This window comes from Hordeum vulgare, chromosome 5H (assembly GCF_904849725.1).
Source record: "Hordeum vulgare subsp. vulgare chromosome 5H, MorexV3_pseudomolecules_assembly, whole genome shotgun sequence".
Classification (NCBI taxonomy): Eukaryota; Viridiplantae; Streptophyta; class Magnoliopsida; order Poales; family Poaceae; genus Hordeum; species Hordeum vulgare.
Genome location: NC_058522.1, coordinates 503,499,705 through 503,522,792, shown reverse-complemented (window position 1 = coordinate 503,522,792; position 23,088 = coordinate 503,499,705). Strand labels below are relative to the sequence as shown.

Sequence of the window (23,088 nt, the reverse complement as noted above, 5' to 3'; positions counted from 1 at the left end):
TTTTTTGCTTTATTTATTTTGTTTTGTTTCTACTTACAACAAAATACTTATTTATTTTATTTTATTTTGTTTATAATTACTTATTAATTTTATTTTATGATAATTCTTTTCGCTATTGAAGTTTCTAACAAAACAATTTCTTTATGAAAATTCTTTTTGCTTTTAATGATTTTGAACAAAAAATACTTTGATAATTTTAGTTGAATGAATTTTATATAATTTTAGTTTCAATAATACTTGAAGTTGCTTATAATGTTTTGAACAGAAAATACTTTGATAATTTTAGTTTAAATTTTTTTATTTATGTTATTAAAAAAAATTGTTTCTACTTATCTATTTTATTAAACTTTATATTATTTTGTTTCAAATTACTTATTTATTTTATTTTGTTTTGTTTCTGACTGCATATGTTATTTTTCATGCATTTACTGATTATTTTGAGCTATAAGACCATGAAATTGAAAATCATTTGAAATAAACTCTGAAAAGGTTCCAAGTTGGCATGGTATCATCATTTCACCCACATAGCATGTGTAAGAAAGTAGAGAGACTTACGGCAAAAAACTGGATGCACTTCGTGTACAAAACAGACAATCTCCTTCGAAGTATCACGGTTTCATACGGAAACTCGTCTGTTACAAAGGGATTTCATTTTTGTTGAACTTATTTGAACCCCCTTGTTTTTCTATGTTCAAAATGCACCATTCAAAGCCACATCATCAATTTACAACCCTTTCTGATTTCATTTGTTATTTTTCATGCATTTACTGATTATTTTGAGCTATAAGACCATTAAATTGAAAAGCATTTGAAATGAACTCTGAAAAGGTTCCAAGTTGGCATGGTATCATCATTTCACCCACATAGCATGTACAAGAAAGTAGAGAGGCTTACGACAAAAACTGGATGCACTTCGTGTACAAAACAGACAATCTCCTTCGAAGTATCAGGGTTTCATACGGAAACTCGTCTGTTACAAAGAGATTTCCATTTTTTCGAACTTATTTGAACCCCCTTGTTTTTCTGTGTTCAAAATGCACCATTCAAAGCCACATCATCAATTTACAACCCTTTCTGACTTCATTTGTTATTTTTCATGCATTTACTGATTATTTTGAGCTATAAGACCATGAAATTGAAAAGCATTTGAAATGAACTCTGGAAAGGTTCCAAGTTGGCATGGTATCATCATTTCACCCACATAGCATGTGCAAGAAAGTAGAGAGGCTTATGGCAAAAACTGGATGCACTTCGTGTACAAAACGGACAATCTCTTTCGAAGTATCAGGGTTTCATACAGAAACTCGTCTGTTACAAAGGGATTTCAATTTTTTGAACTTATTTGAATTCCCTTGTTTTTCTGTGTTCAAAATGCACCATTCAAAGCTGTAAGACCATGAAGTTGAAAAGCATTTGAAATGAACTCTGAAACCAAAGTACATACATAGTTCTCCAGAGCATTAAAACCAAAGTACATACATAGTTCTCATTGAACAACATATAGCTCTCGAGAGCATCTAATTAAACTATACATTGAAATTATGTAAAACATTTCAATGCAAAAAAAATGCTATCATAACCGCAACCAAGGTAACAACTAATCCAACTGCATAATGATACCAAGCCTCGGTATGAATGGCATATTTTCTAATCTTTTTAATCTTCAACCGCATTGCATCCATCTTGATCTTGCGATCATCGACGACATCCGCAACATGCAACTCCAATATCATCTTCTCCTCCTCAATTTTTCTTATTTTTTCCTTCAAGTAATTGTTTTCTTCTTCAACTAAATTTAACCTCTCGACAATAGGGTCGATTGGAATTTCCAGTTCAACAACCTCCTAGATAAATAAAATCTATGTCACATTGGTCGGCATAATTGTCATAAACAATAAATGAACCAAATAGTTATGAAAAGATAATATATACCACATCTGAATCATACACATGACGAGGGCCGACGGGGGCGGATACCAAAACCATCGCACTATATAATAACAAGGAATAATAAAAGTAAGAAAATTAGACAAGTATTTATCTGAAGTCCGAATTTTTTTCTTTCAGAAAGAAGATAAGAACAAGAGGCTCACCACGGTGGTGCTGGCGACGAGATCGGCGCGGGCGATCGACGGTGATGAAGACGGGGCGGGGACGGGGCGTGACGGACCGCTAAATCTAGACAAATCTCGTTGAAAATGGAGCTCGGAGGTCGAGTTTTGAGAGGAGAAAGCTTAACTAGCGTGGCTCGGGCATTTCATCGAACACCTCATGTGCATAGGAGGTGAACTAGAGCACCCAAATGCCCTCCCCTCGCTGGCTTGACAAAAACAGAGCACTGTGGAGTGCTCTGCCGCGGCGGTGGGTATATGTAGGCAAGTTATTTGTCCCGGTTCGTGGCATGAATCGGGACTAAAGCCAACCCTTTTGTCCCGGTTCAAGCCACGAACCGGGACCAATGGTTGTGGGCCAGCAGCGAGGACCATTGGTCCCGGTTCGTGGCTCGAACCGGGACAAATGGTTCCACACGAACCGGGACCAATGCCCACGAGGCCCCGGCCGGCCCCCTGGGCTCACGAACCGGGTCTAATACCCCCCCATTGGTCCCGGTTCTTGAAGAACCGAGACTAATGGGCTGGCCAGGGCCGAACGGTAGCCCTGTTTTCTACTAGTGTAATAAGGACTCCTAGACTAATACTAATAGACTAATAAGGACTCCTAGACTAATACTAATACTTCCTAACAATTTGGACAACAGGATTAGGAGTTAATGAATGGTGTCTACATGTCTAGAGTGTATGGGATTGGGATGGTACGTAATGAACCACTTTCGTTGTTCTGTTTAATACTTATACATATGGCCCAGCTGTTGGAGAAGATGCCAAATAATGCGTTGGTTTAGGCTACTATTTTACAAGATCTCACACGTACTTATGCACACCTCGCTTACTAGTGTTGATTCCTCATCTCTAGATATGGAAATCACACCATATCCTTTACTTCAGCAATGAGTTTCCATCTTTATAATAGCTACACACTTACACATGTAGTAGACTCCACGAAAATTACTTGCTAACACCGTACTGTAAGCTGGCTGCATTTTTTTATGCAGAGAGGGTACTTATACTTGATTTAATAAAAAAATTGGAGCTGGAGAGTACAGTTACGGTTCTAGACTGGACCGTATTCTTATTTCTAGTGTATGTTTCCATCATCATTACAATTCCGTGGAAGCCCATGGCATTTTCCACTGCCATGTGGAGGATTGTGGGATAATGAGTCATTTTAGAAGAGGGTGTTCAAAAAAGATCTCAAAGTAAAGAAGGGTGAACTTTATTGAGAGCAAAGTGGATAACATACAAGATTTGCTTACTAGTTATCCGCAGGTGGAAAAGAGGGAGAAGTAGTTAGCTAAAAGGATTCAATAATATTCCAGTTTATATTAATATTGACTAGAATACCTGAACTTCCAGTCCCTAATACCTCATAATCAGCTGCTAGGTACCTCCAGAACTCCATGAACGGCTACAGAGTATAGGTTAGTAATATTTGTGTTATGTAAAAATTATGCAATAACTTGACTTTCACACTACAATAGAGAAGCTGAAACCAGGGTATATTATATTGTCATTCTGCAAACATAGCCAAACTTGTTGAACTACCGTATTTCTTAGCTTTCATCAGATGCATGCCTGTTACTACTTCTCTAGTCTTACCTATGAATACTCTCTTTAGTTGTCTACTGTAGAAATCAGTGAAGATCTAAATTTCTCCCCTTATATTCTTAAGCAACTATTTGTATCTTATAATATTCACATTGAGAAAACCTGTCCTTGCTTGGATACTCTCACCGAACTTGCTACATAGCTAGCTTTATGTTCAAGTGTACATGCACGTTGCCTACTTCAACAGTACATGTTCATGCGTACTAACTTACATAATATTCACAGTTTAGTTTTCAGTTTTTAGAGCAGATTGGTTTGAGTTTCTAGTTCCTACACCATACCTAGTTCAGATGAAGCTGTCTTTTGTTATACTAACTACCAAATTTTGCTGCACTGCAATTTATTATGATAGGTTGTGATACAGAGACTCCAATGATAGACCGTTGTGCAACTTGATACACCTCCTTACATGGTAGGCCGCTTTGCAACTATGTAGTCCGGTCCTTGGCCAAGTATGTAGTTGAGAAAGGAAACTATGTAACCGGATCTTCTTTTCATGTGGCCTGTAAATGGAAGGCCCAAATTTCGTTGCATTTACTATGTACTCATTAGCTCACCCCATACACACACAACCTACTTAAGAGGCCTTCTGCATATACAATCTACGATGACAAACAAAAACATACCACTGTACCTGATCAACTTGTAGTGGAGCTGATAATTAATTAACACAAATAACAAATACCTGCAGTGGAGCCGCGGCGAAGTGCATGTCCCCAGTTAGTACTCCACTACTCTGCAGACACCTCACTCAGAAGTGCATGTCCCCAGTTACTATGTACTCATAATCAAGTATGCAAGCAATTATTTCACCCTCAACGGTGAGAAAATACCATGTTGATCTATAACAATCCGTGATGGTGGATCCTCATTACAATGGTGCATTACGGTAGTAAAGACCCTCTAGAGAATATAAAAAGAGAGTGCTGAAGCAATGCCCCAGATCAAAATATCAAATAGTACGGTCCAGCTGATTGAAGAGCAAAGTTGTAAAGAAAAATAGAAAATACATCACGATACAATGCTGATTAGGGTTCCGTCTTCCTAAATTTTCCATGGCAACTTGAAGGATTTCAGGCCATGAATGCCTGTATGGCATGCAGTAGCTTGTCAAACAGTTGGAAATAAGCAACTCTGCATCTCTTACAAAATAAGAAGACAACAAAGACCACCCAAAGACCCAGGATAAATCCGGTAGCCAGGCCAAGATAGAAAAACCTCGCCTCTGCTTGATGCTCGTCAAGATCCCCTCCAAATACCTTAGGCCCTGAACAGTTTCTTGAAAGAGGAGGCCCACAGAGGTATTTGTTGCCAATGTATGATGATGCTGGATCAATGAGCGTCTGGAGCTGATTCCCTGTGGGAATTTTTCCTGATAGATTATTGTATGACAGGTTCATCTTGCTTAACATTGTCATTTCTGAGAAACTGGAAGGAATTTCGCCAGATAGTTCATTGTGTGATAGGTCAAGAGACTCCAATGATCCAAGGAATCCGATCTTCTCTGGGATCTTACCGGACAACCGATTATATATAGGAGATGTTCAGGTTCTTCAGATTAACTAGAGATGTTATTTCAGCTGGAATATCTCCAACTAAACTGTTGCAGGACAAGTCAAGACCAACCATAAAAAGGACATTGCTAGTGTAATCAAGGTATTGACCTTTCATCACCACTACTAAGCTATCATCATATTTTGTTACATAGTCCGTCTCAGGGTTTCCTGGCCTTTCCTCACTCCACGGTAAAGGGTTACCATGTGATCGTGTCTGATCCTTGACCATAGCTTTCAAGTTACCCAATGCATGAGGTATTGATCCTGATATTCTGTTATATGCAAGGTCCAGGTATTGCAGGTATCCAAGATGTGTGAGCTCAACTGGAATAGAACCAGAGAACATATTATGCCGCAGCTGGAGATAAGACAAATCTGGCAATTTCTTTGCTATCCATGTCGGCAACTTTCCACCAAATTTGTTATTGGCAAGATCAAGTAGAATCAACTCTGGGAAGCTCTGCAAGGATGAAGGGAATTCACCAGAAAGGTTGTTTTCATTTAAAATTATAGTTTGAGCTCCTGACACCTCTGGACATCGGGGAAATTGTCCTGCTAGATGGTTCTTTGCTAGGTCTAGAACTGACAGTAACTGCAACTGGCAAATGTATGGTGGTATAGTGCCATTGATACTATTGTCAGAAAGCAATAAATCCATGAGGGATGGAGCCTCAGATTGTTGCGGTAGTGGCCCTGATAAAGAGTTTCTGGAAATGTCAAGTTCTCCCAACTGCCTTGGTAGGTGCGATAGAGTGCCAGTGAGGTTATTGGAGCTGAGGTCAAATATTTGCGCTGAAGGCATAAATTCAAGCGTCCTTGGTAACCTGCCACTGATATGATTACAAGATATGTTCAAATATCGAACATTTGAAAATGAGCTTTTTTACAGTACCCTATACTGCTCACAGGGGAGGCAGCGGTATAACACAATCAAACCGTCAATTTTCTAAGGGTACGATGGGCAGAAAAATTAAAAACGTTGTCTTTTCTTTTTATTACCGGCCTAAGCTGTTAGCCCACTTAGACCCACCCTCAAGGCCTGCCCTCGTGGACTTCTCCCTGCCGCGGCTCCTGCTCCTTCTCCGCCCTCGCCTCCCATCGCCATCGCCGGCGCCGCTCTCCCACCCGCCCGTCGCCATCGCCGCCGCCGCTCTCCCACCCGCCCGTCGCCATCGCCGCCGCCGCTCTCCCACCCTCAAGCCCTGCCCTCGTGGACCTCTGCGGCCGCTGCTCCTTCTCCCTGCCGCCGCTGCCGCTCTCTCACAGTAGTCGCATCGTTCTCGCTGTCGCCGCCGCCGCCGCCACTCGACGTAGTTGGCCCGACCTCGTGGACCTCCGCGGCAAGTCCGATATCTTAACCTGGTAAGGACTTCTCTTCTGGCGACCGCTCTCCCACTCTCTAGCCCTCCATAGACAAGCGCCCGCCGAGGTGCGTACGACGGGCGGCCCAGTGTACTCCCCTGTCCCTCCTCCGCAATGCTATTTTTGCCTGGTCCAGTGTATGAATTTTCTTGGTATTTGAAGTTTATTAGGACCTGGAGTAGTTTGACAGGGAATTGCTTCCGTTACCATTCATAATTTCGTGACAACACCTACTGAATTCTACTACTACTGCTCTGAAAGAAAGTCTGAACAAAAGGAAAAAAATAATAGTATTGGTTTTGTTCTATCTTGGCTCCTTCCGAGCAGAAATGGAAGATGGTTAAAAGTAACTACGAGCTGAGGCTTGCAGTGTTATGATCGTTGTCTGCTTTTCAGGCGTCAATGCGCCGACGTCGCAGTCCATGCTGAATTACATCCTCCTGGCGCTTGTCTATGGAGGGATTATGATCAGAAAAAAAGGCATAGAGCGTTGATTGGTCCAGAAATTACCTGATGGTTGACCAATCAAATCCTGCAGTACAATCTGTACTTTTCCATGTGCGAACAATGCTGGGTACCACTCCAAGCATTTTCACCTTAGCATCCTGCAAGCAGAAATAGTGCAGATCAATATGGCCAGTACAATAGAAAATAACTGGGATAATAAAATACACATATTGCTTTTTGACACTCTTTTACTTAAGAGAATTATCTGCTACTCCCTCTGTTCAGAAATAGGTGACATGGTTTTAGTTCAAATTTGAACTTTGAACTCAAACCATGTCATCTATTTTCGACCGGAGCGAGTATGAAACTATCTTTACCTGTACAAATGTTGCAAAACCTGAACTATTCGGGGAACCATTATACAACGCCATGGATGCTCCATTCAATAGTAAGGCGTGTAGTTGGCGATCTTTTCTTTTATGCATATTCCTACTAGTTTGACCTTTGGACAAATCTGCGGATAGTAGTAAATTGTTTCTGCTTAAATCACTCTTCTATGGTGCTGCTTCTGTTGGTGCAAATCAGGAAGTGCTTACTGGAGTATATGTAATGTTTCAGTTTGATTATGTACACAAGCACTGTTACTTATACGTGTTTAAGTTTCACGAGTGGAATTCAAATAACTCAGGTTTGGTTCTTTTTTAATTGCAGGGATTGACATGGAATATGGGAGTGCCACCCTCGAGAACATTGCAGAATATGGCATGGTGATCAGTCAAATTTTTGGCAGCGAAGAAGAAGGTTACAATTACTATAATGCATATGCTCGGTCAAAGGGTTTTGGTGTTAGGAAGGAAGAAGTGACCAGGAAGGTGGACACGAACATATCATTTCGTCGCCTCTATGTCTGTTGTAAAGAAGGATATCGGGCGAGGAAGCACTTCGAAAAAACTGAACGAGTGCGAACTCCTAGGCCGCTGTCACGTTGTGGATATGGCGCCCGGATGGAGATCGAGCTTCGTATGGATAATGGTGAATGGTTTGTAAAAGATTTTGTGGACGAACATAATCATCCACTCGCTAAGCCTGACCAGACAGCTTTCATAAGATCACATCGCGGACTGAGTGATGTGCAAAAGGCTGATGTCATTGAGTATGGAATTGGTGGCCTTCGGACACATCAAAAATGGAAGTAATGGAGAAGGATAGTGGTGGTTACATCAAGGTAGGCTTTATTTCTCGGGACCTGTATAATTTTGTTGCCAAGTACAAGAAGGAAAGGATAGAAGGCCGTGATGCCGAATTTGTACTCCGTTATATGGCAGCCCGAAAATACACAGATGGCGAATTTTTTTCCAAGTACACCACTGATAGTGAAGGACATCAGTTGAACATCTTTTGGGCAGACGCACAGTCTCGGATTGACTATGATGCCTTTGGTGGCGTCGTGATCTTTGATAGCACTTACCGTGTGAACAAATACAACCTGCCATTTGTCCCCTTCATAGGAGTGAATCACCATCGCAGCACAACCGTGTTTGGCTTCGGTATTGTGTCGGATGAGACCGAGGCATCTTTTGTGTGGTTGCTTGAAGCATTTTTGGAGTCAACGAAGCAGAAACATCCTAGATCAGTAATCACCGATGGTGACCATGCGATGGCGAAGGCAATAGCGGCGGTTTTGCCAAACACAGATCATCGGTTGTGCAGTTGGCACATCGAGCAAAACATGATACGAAACCTACGGAAGCAAAAGCTCAAGGACTTTAGGAAATTTGTTTATCACATATGGGATGTCGATGAGTTTGAGAAACGTTGGGTTGAGTTTATGGTGGATTATGATATCTCTGAAAAAGATGCTTGGATTATGAGGATGTACGAGCTGAGGAAGAAGTGGTCTAGGGCCTATACGAAAGGTAGATATTTCCTTGGCATGCAGAGCAATCAGCGTAGAGAAAGCCTAAACTCTAGGCTTCATAAGAATCTGGATAGGAGAATGTCACTTGTTGATTTGCTAGAGCACTCGGATCACTGTTTATCGCGTATCCGCAAGAATGAGGCTGAGTTGGATGCTACAGCTTCGGACACAGTACCATTTACTGAATTAGCAGTTGACCCGCTTGAGAAAAGTGTTGCTCTCATTTATACTCCAGTGATGTTCAAGAAGGTAAAACAACAAATCGAGCAGTTCTCAAAATGGGAAGTAACAGAAGTGACTAAGAATGACGATGTTGTTCTGTATACAGTCGCTCGCAAAGAGAGTAGGCATGTGACGTATGATGTGAGGTTTGACATGGCAGGCCCGTTGCTTCAGAGTGTGAATTGCCGTTGTCTGAAGATGTACTCGGAGGAGATCCCGTGTGCACACACTTTTTCTGTTCTAAAATACCTTGGCTTAGTCAACATTCCTAGGTGTTGTGTCTCGACAAGATGGACGATGGTCGGCAAGTCCGCATTTGACTCAGAGAGGAATGGTAATGTGCACGATTGGTCTGAGCGGATGGATCGATACCATGAACTCCGCAACATTTGTAGTATGTATTTATTCAAAGCTTCAAACAGCCCGGAGATGTCACAGAAGGTGGTGGCTTTTCTCAAGGGTATTATAGCTGAAGGCGAGGAAGACAGTGGGAAAAATGAGGCGGCATCACTGGGCCCTCTTCCAGCATATTTTTCAGGGTCAAACCAAGCATGTCCAGGAAATGTCCGGAATCCAAAAAAAATTAAATCAAAAGGAGCTCCATCCAAGACATCCAACAAGAGGTGGAAGCCCTTTAACGAGATTTGGAAAGAAAAAAATGTTTAGCACAAGTGATGCATCTCCTGGAACTTTTTTTTGGTTGCATTGTGTGACAGAACATTTAGTATGCTTAACAGGTATGACTTTTCAGTACTCCTGTTCTCTCTCTCCATTATCTGTTTTTCATCTTTTTCTAAACGTGATGTCCACTTCTGCATTAGCATAAAGGTGTTTCTAATGGTTTTCGAGGATTACATGTAACTCTAAATGCAAGTAAAGTTGCCCAACATTATGCACTTACGTTAGTGAGGTTTCTCTTGTACCTTCATAATGTCTTATAGTTATAACAGAGGTTAGTCATATATAGATGTAAACAGCCGTTTGTCAGCTAAAACGTTAACTCGCAGAATAAGATTCCACTGTACTAGATATTTGTTTTTCTGATATTATCATGTATTGCAGGTTGACTATGCGTGTACGCCAGAGGAAGTGCAGCAGCATTTTCCTTTTGTTGACCTTCAAGTACTGCATTAGCTAGTCTTCCTGACAGTCTAAAAGACAAGTTGCTGCTTGGTGCCCAGCATAGAGGAAAACTTGAAGATCTGCACACAGCTCTTTACTAGAAGTTTCAGCAGAGGGTGCGCTGCAGCTGTTTCACGAGAGTATTCTTGAAGACAATCGTCGACCAGAGGAAAGCAAGCTCTGAACTATTCCAAAGGACCTTCTGTTGCTGTTGCACTGCTGCCCAGATTTTCTTATGTTGTCGCACTTTTGTTTGCCATGAACTGTTGTATGCATCTCGGCACTTGCTTGTATTGGCAGTATTGCTATCTATGTTGATTTGATCCATTGTGATAATTGCTACACTCGGTGCAGATGTCACTAGACATTCAACTTTTGCTAGTTATAAGTTTGGAAACAATCTAATACTTCATCATACTGACAATGTGATAATCATGCATAGTTAAGAATTAAAATGCATTATTACATACTTGATGAAACATCTCATCTCCTTTTGTTTTCATATCAAGGAGCATTTACCCATATATTTCTTTTTTATTTCTTTTGGGTGTTTTGGCAGTCAGGAAATGGTCAGCAAATGCACTCAAATATGCCCAACCGAAGGGCCTGATACACTCCTCGAAATTGCTATGCCCTACTGCTGTTAATGTGATGTTAACTGCAGCATATTGATATACCCTTTGATGGTCCATGATAGTCGTTAGGGCCCGGAATTTTATTACCAAAATACCATTTTTAACATATAAAAAAAATCTGAATTACAGACAAAACATTAAAAAAACCATTCGAGGACTCGAACCTATGATCTTGAGCATATTACTGCACCAACCAAACCAGCTGAACATATACTTGTGATGTGAATTTTTAGCTATATAATTATTTACTTCACTTCAGGGAGCTTGTAATGAAAAATTACGAAAATTTATTAACTAGGGTCACAAAAAGTAATTCTTTTGTATACATAAGTCGAGTCATAAACATTTAGAGCATATGCAGACGAAAACTACGGTGAATTTCATTGTTTTATGACATTTTATGTATTTTACACTTTTTTTTTTGACAAACTACTAAAATACAAGCCGAACGTGACATACGGTGTTGAAATTTGTTCAAATTTTGCATAGACGACGAGCATGGGCATGCACATGTATTGGCCCAAATTTGTGTGATTTTATGCATGGACAAAAATAGACCAAGTTCATAATAGGCAATTCGGGTACAAGCCGAAAGGTTCAGTCTCTTACCACGTTTTTGTTTTCACTTTCTTCAATTGCTCCAAAAATAATACTAATACATTGTATCATACTGGAAAGAATGGACGCCAAATTTCATTGATTTATGGCATTCTATATATTTTTTATGTATTTTTGAAGTAAAAACACTAAAATACATGTCGAACGTGACGCAACGTGCATACGGTGTAGAATTTCGTTTAAATTGTGCATAGACGACTAGCATGGGCATGCACGCACGTTGCATCACGTCCGGCATCAGTTCTTGGCTGTTTTTGCATACAAATTCACAGAAAAAACACGGATCGTCAGATAATAGAAAAATTTGACGTGCCTTATTGTGAAGTTCAATAGGAAGCGTGAAAAAAATTTAGGTCCGTTTGACAATTGGGAGTAGCAAGATCGCATTGTAACACCCCTCCGTCCATACCGACACCGATGAGTTATACATGATGTGCATGCATGCATGCATGAAATGTACCCAACTTTTGCCGGCACTTGAGAATGCACATCCAATTGTGTCACGCAAAATTTCAACGAAATCGAAGAACAAACGCAAGTTGCGTCACGTCCGGCATCAGTTCTTGGCTGTTTTTGCATACAAATTCACAGAAAAAACACGGATCGTCAGAAAATAGAAAAATTTGACGTGCCTTATTGTGAAGTTCATTAGGAAGCGTGAAAAAAAATAGGTCCGTTTGACGAATGGAAGTAACAAGATCGCATTGTAATTTTTAATGTATTTTTGAAATAAAAACACTAAAATACAAGCCGAACGTGACACAACGTGCATATGGTGTCGAAATTCGTTTAAATTTTGCATATTGTATATTAGATCTATGTATTTTCATAGTTGTAGTACGTTTCTTTTCTCTTTCTTCTATTGGTCCCAAAAATTTTAAAGTACATCATATCATAATGAAAAAAATGGATGCCAAATTTCATTGTTTTATGGCATTATATATATTTTCTATGCATTTTTGATGGGAAAAAACCCTAAAAGAGAGTCACGTACAATTTTAAGAAAAAAGAGAGTCACGTACAACTCTCAGGAAAAAAAAGTTAGGTATAGCTGCCATTATTCTCAGGATAAAATAATAACAGAAGCCACTCTGACGTCCTTATCTAACCCACCCTATTATTAATTAGGGACGGCCATCAATCTAATCTGCCTCCAATTGCCGCCACCACCATTTTCACGTTCTCCTCCAGAAACAGCCATGGAGCATCGTTGTTATCATCCGCCACCAAGGAAAACGCCATCAGGCAATCCACCGCCACCAGGGAATCCGTCGCCACCAGGAATCCGCCGCCATCAGGGAATCCGTCGCCATGCAGTCCGTCGCTCAACCCGCCAGCAACCAATCCGTCGCTTCCAGATAACACACCAGCAGCCAATCCGTCGCTCAATCCGCCACTGCCAGAGAACTGGCCACCAGGCACTCTGCAAGCGAAATCTCAGGCAAAAAGAAACAAAGTAAGGGAATTCAGTACCTGGTTAATAGTACAACAGACTATTTTATTCCATAGATGTGCATAGTACATCAGAGTATTTTTTTATTAGATTTGTATATTAGATCTATGTATTTTCATACGCTAGATGCATATTGGAGCATTATTATTTTCATTGTCGGCCTGCTTCAGTGTCACTGCTGAAAGAGTTCATCAAAATTAGCCCCACCACAAAAATTCAGATATGTTACCAGAAAAGCAGAAAATTAGCCCCACCACAACTAACCCAACGCTCCACTTGACGTCTGGTTGCATCCATCAACCAGCCACCCAGCTGTACACTATAATGCATATACACCCCAAATCCAAAACGCCACTCCTGACTATTTAGTCCTTATTTCATAGTTGTCACATGTGCAATCGAAATTTAGTTGAAGGAACTCTACAGCAAAGACATATGGTTTACTGCTATCATCTTTATTATGTATATAATGCTAATTGATATCTTTTTGATCCAATGATTAGGAAACACAAGCATGTTCCCTTATAGCATATCACAGAGTAATTAAAGAATTCACCGATGACCAAAGAAAAATCATAGCAGATGTGAAGCTAGATGGCTTATTCGAAGGAACATGTGCAGATCTATAGCAGAGCTATACGACCCCACTTGTGACGCCTTCATAATTGATGGGGAACCACTAACCATGACCACTCGGGACGTGGAGCAAATATTTGGTATTCCTGCACGGGGATTCATATGGCTTGAACCTGGAGGAAAAGATGTCAGCCGGATATACAGAGATTTAGAAGCACATGGAGAGCACAGAATAACTTTTGCACAGCTGCAGAAAACCTTAAAAGCACGTATAAAGACAAACGAACATGGGATATATTTTCTCCGACCCTTCATTTTATATTCAATTGGGGTCCTACTGTGTCCAACAACTCAAAGATACGTTAGCTCAACTTATCTACCGAAAGTGGCGACAATGGAAAGTATTAAGGCCACAGACTTTGCAAAGCTCTCGCGTGATCATCTAATGAAGTGCATTATGAAGTATAATGCAGGGCGAAAAGATCCAGAAAGAACAGCACTCCAGGGTACAGTTAACCTTGAGGGGAACCTTCCGTTGCTCCAGGTTAACCCTCATAGTAATCATGTAGATGTACGATTGTATCACAATATGATACAGTGACTAACATCCAAATTTTGCAGTTTTGGTTCTGGGAGAAGCGTCGTCTAGATAGATTAGACAGAACAATTGATTACAGCAAACGAGATACACCACTCGTCCAATACTAGGATGAGCCGAAAGCGCGCAAAGTCTGTGCTATTTTTGATAAGCACGGCCTTGAGGCCGGAGAGGTACATAAATTACGTAACGTTCAGCATTTGTATTTATTCTTCCATATTTTTATTATTAAAATTATAACCAACTGTATCAATTTATTTCAGACCGTACATGACCTGAAAGAGCCTTGGGACGTACCAAGGTCACCGACACCTGAGATGTTTGATGAATTGCCACCAACAAATTCGAAGGTAATTTTTTTATTCTAAAGTTATGTATGTACTTCTTTCTGACCCAATGAGTTCCTAATTTTCTTTATTTTTGGTCTACAGCTGGTGCTGGCGCTTCATGACGCCGTTTTAAGAATGAGAAAAGACTTGATGGAACAGCACCTTCAGACACGTGTACAAATGTTGTGCAAATTCAGACAACTAGAGAAGGAGAATTCAGATATGAGGAACTTGCTATAGACCAACCTGAACGCTAATGTAAGTACCCTACCATTGAAACACACATTTAATCATTCTTTTATTCCTATGTATAAAATAATGACAAGCAAACCCCTATGCAGGACTATTGGGGCCGACCAGAATATGATTACAAGGCCGACGACAAATCTGTTCCCTCGCCCCTTCGTGGGCGTGACTTGGCTTCAGACTTTGATGTAATTTACAAACTATGTTAATTATGTTAGTTAATTTTCACATTTTACAAGCTCCTTCCTGTGACTTGCAGGGTGCTCAGGATCACACCATTATGGAGCACAAGGAGTTTGAAAGAGACTTGCAGGGTGGTCAGGATGACACCACTAGTGAGCACAAAGAGTTTGACAAAGACGATGTCCTAAAATCAGACGTATGTATGTACATTAATTACGTGACTAGCTATTTTTTAACAAACTCCTCCCTCTAACACGCAGGCAACAGGACGTTCTACGGTGACGGGACAAAAGAAGAGACAAAGGAAATCCACTTCTGCAAATAACAAGGATTTTGTTTATTTTGTTGAACCCAAGAGAACTAAAAGATGTAAGATAAATCCTAAAGATGTGAGTGCTCCCAGAATGGGAACGGATGATGCTCCGGATGAGAAGATAATTGAAGAGGTCATTGACTATGTCAATGCATCCCCGTCTTCGAAAGTGTTGGTACAAATTGACGAAATTCATCTCTATCGAGCTGATCTTAGATGCTTGACAGCTCCATGCTTTAAAAGTTTTACAGATGGATGGCTAAAATGCAAGGTATGTGGTAACTTCTTAAATAATAAACAAATTGTTCTTTTCTTTTTCAAATCCTTACTACTTTGTGATTCAGATTTTGGATGCAGCCATAACATGGGTACGTCACATGCGCCCCAAACCAGATATTTGGGCCGACGGAAAGATCTACCTAGAGAGGGCATCAGTTAGCGGTGTGCTAGTCAGAGACGGAAGCGTTGCAAGTTATACCCGTGATCTACAGAACAAAACATGTGCTAGCAATCTTGGCAAAATGTACATTTCCCATGATATGGTACGTCGCACTACCCTAAGTCATTTTCTAAATGGTACAAAACTAATTATGTGTAAATTGCAGGTTGCTCTTCCTGTGAATGTTAAGGATACACACTGGTACGTGTCGGTTGTCAATGCCAAAAAAAGGACAGTGCAAATTCTGGATTCAAAGCTATCAAGAACAAATCAGTTTAAGAAAGCCCACCCGGAACTAGAAAACATGGTACATTTTCTCAATGCTTACATACATACCAAGAGATAATTTTCATATTATGTCTTATATTTCTTAACTTAATGTAGCTCAAAGGCATGCAACTCCATATGGAAGCGGCATTTCGGAATGGTTGCGAAAAACTTGATACTTGGAAGGATTTTGACATCAACACTTGGACAGTTAAAGTTATCAAAAATATACCACAACAGCAAGACAGGTACTGTACACAACAATTAAAACCACACATTTAGTTTTCGTACTAAAAAAGAGTTATAACAATCCATATGATTGCAGCATGTCATGCGGGCTTTTTTCGGTAAAGAACATGGAAAAGTTTACAGGTAATGATCTAGATGGAGCCTACACAGCAGTATGATGTCCACACTTATTTTAACCATATCATTCGCAATTTTACAGCTGTCAAATTAACTCAACCTATTATGCAGGATGACATCCCCAGGTTCAGGAAACAACTCAGCGCCCTCCTAGTGGAGTCTACATTCAACTCAAAAGGACGGCGAAACGGCGAGGAGTAGAAGATAGTCAGAGTCATTAATGAAGGATGAAGAGAGTTGAAAGTTGTTAGAATTTGCTAGTTTTTCTACAATAAAATTAGGATTAATATTTGTTTAAACTTTATGCTCGTATTTTTTATGTTGGGATTGAACTTTAGAAAGTTTTACAATGAATTTTGTGTTTGTTATGTGAATCAGTTCAAACGAATACACGTGTAATTGCATGGACGCATATAGATAGTATTTATGCTTGTGTTTCTTACAGTTGTCGTTAGAAGATGAAAATCTATGCTTCTAGGGGAAATTTATGAGGGGAACAGAAATGGATTTCAGTTCTGACCAGCTTGGTGGTCCAATACCTAAGCTTCCCATCAATATAAGGCTCAATTTAACCGGCTTGGAGCACCAAGATTCAAATACTTCTAAACTTAATGGGTCAATTATTGATTTAAACACTTCTAAACTTAATGGGTCAATTACTGATTTGGAGCACCAGCAAAAATAAATAGTTGTTACCAAACTAGTTTTGTGCATCAAAGCATAACAAAAATGTTAAACTGTAGCAGAGAAGAGTTAGCAAGTACTACCCCCATAAGCATAAATGCTTCAGTACGAGCTTCCTCTGTCTGTGGGACGTGCAAATTCATCTCATCTCCATCAAAATCAGCATTATAAGGGTTACAAACAGACTCATTAAATCTTAATGTTCTCCAGGGCATTATCCTTGCCTGTATTTCAATACAAAAGTAATCAAAGGTTAGACAAATTATTTAGTTCAGCAAGTAATGGTATGGTATGGAGCAATTTGTACCCTGTGTGACATAATTGATATTCTATGCAAGCTTGGTTGTCTGCTGAAGAGGACAATGTCTCCATCTTCTAAATGTCTTTCGACTATACAACCATAATTCAAATCCTGTGCGGCGATCGTTCTATCAGCGTACTTCAAGTGCCTAAATGTAGTCCAGGGCAAAATATGAAAACTGCTTGTTGAAAAGAATCAGAATTTAAAAAAACAAATATATTTTTTTGCGAGAAAAAAAAAAAACAAATACAACTTGCAGCTTTGTTCCATCAGGTTGTATTATAAAATTTGCCCCTGGATGTTTATTTGGTCCATTACGTATACATTGACGCAGCTTCTCTATGTTATAATATGAAACTCGTTCTGGATAAGTCAAGACTCGAGCCATCAAAACAGGAATTTGCTTGAGTATCTCAACAGAAATGCCACTTTGATTAATCGAATATAAGTACTACCAGATTGAAAATGATCACAATGCAAATTGTGCAGCATAAATACAACATCAAATTACTTCTGAGTTTATATAGTCTAATTAAGACTGTGTACAATAACTTATCAATTGAATATCATAACTACAGAACCCTTAGAATCGTGATATTGATAATGCACAAGCCACCAGCCAATACAGGCAGAACAATAGGAAGTCATAAGTCAAACTTATTACTTCAAAATATTCAATTTGTTGCCACAATTTATCTATTTTTAACTCATACCTTGTTAAATCATTATATCCTGAACTGCACTTCATGAAATTGCTCATAAGAGAATGTTCAGAAAAACAAATGAAGAGCTCTGAGTTATCTTACAAAGCAATTCACGGGTGATTCACCTTTATTAAGGGCCTCTTTAATGATTTGATTTGCAGCAACAATATTCTTCAATATGCAAGTAATACTATCTTCATTGCTGCAAGAAGCAAAGACATTACTCTCATTTCAGTGGCACATGGCTATGCTGAAACACTATTATAGAGAACAAACTTCACTACTCAGTACTCAATTAACAGAGCCTAGCAAAATGAGAATTAACCCATGCTCCGAATTCGCCAATCTAACTACTTTGGTACTCCCCAGGAACCAAACAGAATGGATCCACCGCAAGAACAATCTCGCTGATTGTGGGGAGGTGGAGAGGGGGAGCCGGTCGGTACCTGTGGAGAGGACCCCCGGGAGGCGGCGGAGGTGGGGCATGTCGGTGGGGATGGACTGCAGCAGCCACGCCTTGCACAACTCCGCGGCGCCCGCGGACGGCGCCGCTCCCCACAGCGCATCGACGAGGAGGAGGAGCGGGAGCAGGCTCTCTCTGTGCGGCGGAGGGAGGGCGACGCACGCCGGCGGTGGCCGGAACCCTAGTGAGCGCACGAATCCGCGGCGCCCGCGGTCGGCGCCGCTCCCCGCAGCGCGTAGACGACGAGGAGGAGCGGGAGCAGGAGTGGGAGGTGCCGGCGGCGACGAGGCGAAGGGGAGGGAGGGCGACGCACGTTGGCGGTGGCCGGAACCCTAGTGAGCGCACGAATCCGCGGCGCCCGCGGTCGGCGCCGCTCCCCGCAGCGCGGAGACGATGAGGAGGAGCGGGAGCAGGAGTGGGAGGTGCCGGCGGCGACGAGGCGAAGGGGAGGGAGGGCGACGCACGCCGGCGGTGCCCGGAACCCTAGTGAGCGCACGAATCCGCGGCGCCCGCGGTCGGCGCCGCTCCCCGCAGCGCGGAGACGATGAGGAGGAGCGGGAGCAGGAGTGGGAGGTGCCGGCGGCGACGAGGCGAAGGGGAGGGAGGGCGACGCACGCCGGCGGTGCCCGGAACCCTAGTGAGCGCACGAATCCGCGGCGCCCGCGGTCGGCGCCGCTCCCCGCAGCGCGGAGACGATGAGGAGGAGCGGGAGCAGGAGTGGGAGGTGCCGTCGGCGACGAGGCGAAGGGGAGGGAGGGCGACGCACGCCGGCGACGGCCGGAACCGTACTGACCGCGGTGGGGAACGAACTGGGAGGGCCGGATGGGGTGAGATGCGATGGGCTAGTTGGACTGGCCGTTGCGGGCGGGCTGTTTCTTTTTTCCTTCCCACACGACTGTGATGTTTTCTTCCCAAAGTGCCCTTAGCACGTTTATACTGGAGGACTCCACCTGCGCGCGGTGCATGGTCTACTGTCACCCTCGAGCTGGGCAGTACAACTCAATCGCTACCGTTCTTTAATTACGCATTGACGGCTCATATTTCACCCAGGGTACCATAAAAGAGCTCTTGAAAATACAGTCCAAAACCAATCCGGGAGGTCATCAACTATGCTTGCATCAGAAATATCAAGATTAGTAATGTTGCTCTGCCCTTTAAGCCACAAAGGAAACCGAGGTCCAACTTTGCTACGAGGGAAAAAAGCCAGATGCAGTTTAAAGGGAGGAATCCAGTGCGAGTTGATCATCATGTGTAGGGAGTTGTAAGACAAGTCCAGTTCCTCCAAATTCACTAAACTGGTGAAATGTTCTTCCGATATAGAACCACTCAACTGATTGCCATCAAGATACAATTTACTGAGTTTGCCAAGCATGCCCGTTTCAACAGGAATTGATCCTACAAGCCTATTGGAAGAGAGCTCAAGAATGCTCAAATTAGTCAGCTGATTTATCCACTTTGGAATTTCCCCACTGACATTGGTACGAGATAAATCTAGCAACTCTATCTTACTCCATGCGCAATGGGGCAGCCCCTTCAAAACTTCTGAAATGTCTTGGTTGATCTGATTTGACCACAGTGTTAGCACTCTCAAGTTGCAAAGGCTGTTGAGAAATTCGGTTCTTACACCTGTGAGGTAATTGCCTCCTAGTTTGAGTACCTCAAGGGAAGTCATATTTCCCATTGCATCCGGGAATGGTCCCGAAAATTCATTGTTTGTGAGATCGAGGTGCTTGATGGTGCCAACATCCCAGAACCAGTAGGTTGGATTCAAGGTGTCAACCCCAGTGTCTGTTAGATCAAGCATCTCAAGTGATGTGAGGTTAGAACGAGCAAGAGGTGTGTGTGGAAAAACAAGATTGCACTCACGGAGACGAAGGGCTCTTAAATTAGAAAGCATGCTAAGCACTTGAACCCAATCCTCAGCAGCGGTGAGATTCACACCACTCATATCGAGAAACCTTAGCAAAGGGAGACGTGGTAACCACGATATATCCTCGGTGTGCAGTTTATTATCATCACCATAATGCTCATTAGGATTCCAGATGTTGTTGAGGTCAAGATCTTGTAACCTGGAGAGGTTGCCGAGTTGAGGGGCCACCTTCCCGTCGAAATCCATGGAGGAGAGGTTGAGATATACCAAGCTCGGGAGAGAGCCCAGGAATCTTGGTATCGGCACGCCTGCTCCCCCAAGATAGTTCCCACTGAGATCTAGGTGTTCCAAATGATGCAGAACAATCAAGGAAGAACTTATCTCTCCACGCATTCCATGAGAGTTATTGGAGAACACGGGAGCGAACAGATCATCCAAGAAGAAACTGTTGCGGAGGTCGAGCTTGAAAACATGGCCTGTTGTGTTGCTGCACCTGACGCCGCTCCAGAGGCAGCAGTCCTCGACACTCCACGAGGTGAGGAGGCCCTGCGGATCTTTTCTGATGCCGGCTCGAAATGAGAGCAGGGCATCCCTCTCATCTGCGAAGCACCCATCGCGGGCTTGTTGTGCGTACACGGAGTAGGAGGCAGCCATGGTGGCTAGAATGAGCAGGAGGCAGGCTGCAGTTGCATCCATGGATGATGTCTGAGTTTGGCAAATGGGTTGTTAATCTGTGGTTGCTTGGCCAGCCAATCAGTACTTATTCCGAAGAAAGGTAGTAGGATTATGTGACCTTGGTAGGCCAGCCAATCAGGAATAGTAGAAATTGCATGGAAATTTATGTCCCTACAGTACTTCTAAAATTGCTGATTGATGGCAACAGCAAACGCGTCCGCTTACCTTGAATTGACTTGCCGCCAACCTCCTTAAGAATAACCATTACTCCCTGCATGTGTATCTAGGTCGTTAATTTGACCAATTTAATGAAAGGCATATATTATAAAAAATATATTATTATAAACTTTAGATGTTCTATTTTCTAATTATATAATTTTTATGTTAAATAATATATTTTATATAAGTCAAATTAACGATCTAGGTACACGTGCATGCTTTATAAACTGTGACGGAGGGAGTACCTTTTTATTTGCAGGATAGAATAATCATTACCTGCTCATGTCTTCATGTATTATGATATACGGAGTATTATTAATTGATGGCTTAATGTATGTGCGTCAACATGCGGCGGTTAAGTTTTCCTGTTCCCAAACTAAATTGGCGAGCTGAAAACCATCCCTTAAAAGGCCGGTGGCCAATCTTTACTAATAGCATCTCTAGCAGACCCCGTATAAATAATCAAACCCTTATAATTTTTACATTTTACAGTTTTTGTCGAAAATAGTATCCAAAACAGAAACCTTTAAAATGATCCGACCCATAAATGTTTTAAAGGCCACCGAAAATGCATACCCAAAACCCTTATATTTGAAGGTTGGAAGACCGAACCGAGGGAGCCCTGTATACCGGTCAAATCTCATCGAAGCAAACACGCCGCCGTAGAGTTTGCCGGAATCCATTCTAAACTCGCCGGAATTCATCACGGCACATCGAAAAAGACCGCTAGACGCTGCAATCAATCGCCCCGATTCGAATTGGACGAGCTCGACCTTGCCGTGGCATCCCATGACCTTAGCCTGGCCGCCAGAATCCTCCCGTCGGGACAGGCAAAGTGGCATGGCTCGGCCGACACAGCTAGCAACGGAGCAAGGCGCGAACGGCGGAGGCGACGGGGCGTGGCCGGCGGGCATCGGGGTGCGGCCAGCATGGTGATGGGGCGCGGCCGACGGGCGACGGGGCGCGTATCCGAGTTTTACAGTTTTTTTTAAAGTATTTGTTCGGCTGTAGCTAAAATGAATCATTAAAATGCCTTGTTTTGGATCGTATCTCAGTTTTACAGTTTACGATTTTAAGACGTCTGCTAAAGATGCTCTAAGAGAGGAGAAAATACGGGTCTGAGGCACCACAGTCCACAGAGATTGTGTTGTGCTGGGAAGGAAGGAACAGAGCAGACACAGCTAGCTACTTTATACATTTGTGCGACAAGTAATTTCGGACCGAGAAGAAGTGAGTACTACACTGTTTGGTTAAAAGTTAAAACAACCAGCAGCCTTCCACATTCTCAAGCCCTCCATGATATATATGGTTCCAAAGGCCAAAGATCCTCCTGTGTACCAGCATAACCATGGTGTCAAAGTCCTGCTACAGGTTTTTCGGGGCCCCTCTTCTTGCATTGCATGTAGCCACCATTCCTCAGGTCTCCCTGGGAGGAGGGCAGTCCGCGCGCCCCCACCTTAGTCCAAACCTGTGGGCTGTGGCTGAAAAGTGAAAACCATCCTGGTCAATTCGATCTAGGCTTTTTAACTTGAATGCAAGGGAACTAACTCATCGAGCAGCGGTTCGTAAGGGCTTGTGCAGTCACAAATTCACAGCAAACCGACAGTCGATCGTGTCTATTCCTTTGTGCGAATGTACATGTCCTTGTTCATCATCGTATACAGCACACACACACATAACCAAGCAAAATTAGTACTGTACCGGCATATGTTTTGAGAGCGAGTTTTGTAGCAGCTCACGTTGAGTTGATCTGTGGGCAGGTATGATATGGAGTATGATATCGACAAGAAGAACCTG

The 23,088-nt window shown here is 42.1% G+C and overlaps 1 protein-coding gene across 1 annotated transcript; it reads right to left on the bottom strand.

Moving 5' to 3' along the window:
• Positions 1-5,156: 5,156 nt before the first annotated feature.
• LOC123400144 (receptor-like protein EIX1) lies at positions 5,157-21,326 on the bottom strand. Its single transcript, XM_045094562.1, has 2 exons — positions 19,602-21,326; positions 5,157-6,154 (listed from the first exon to the last, which is right to left on the bottom strand). The coding sequence occupies exons 1-2, from the start codon at positions 21,091-21,093 to the stop codon at positions 5,253-5,255; spliced, it is 2,394 nt and encodes a 797-aa protein (XP_044950497.1). The 5' UTR covers positions 21,094-21,326; the 3' UTR covers positions 5,157-5,252.
• Between the last annotated feature and the right edge of the window lie 1,762 nt (positions 21,327-23,088).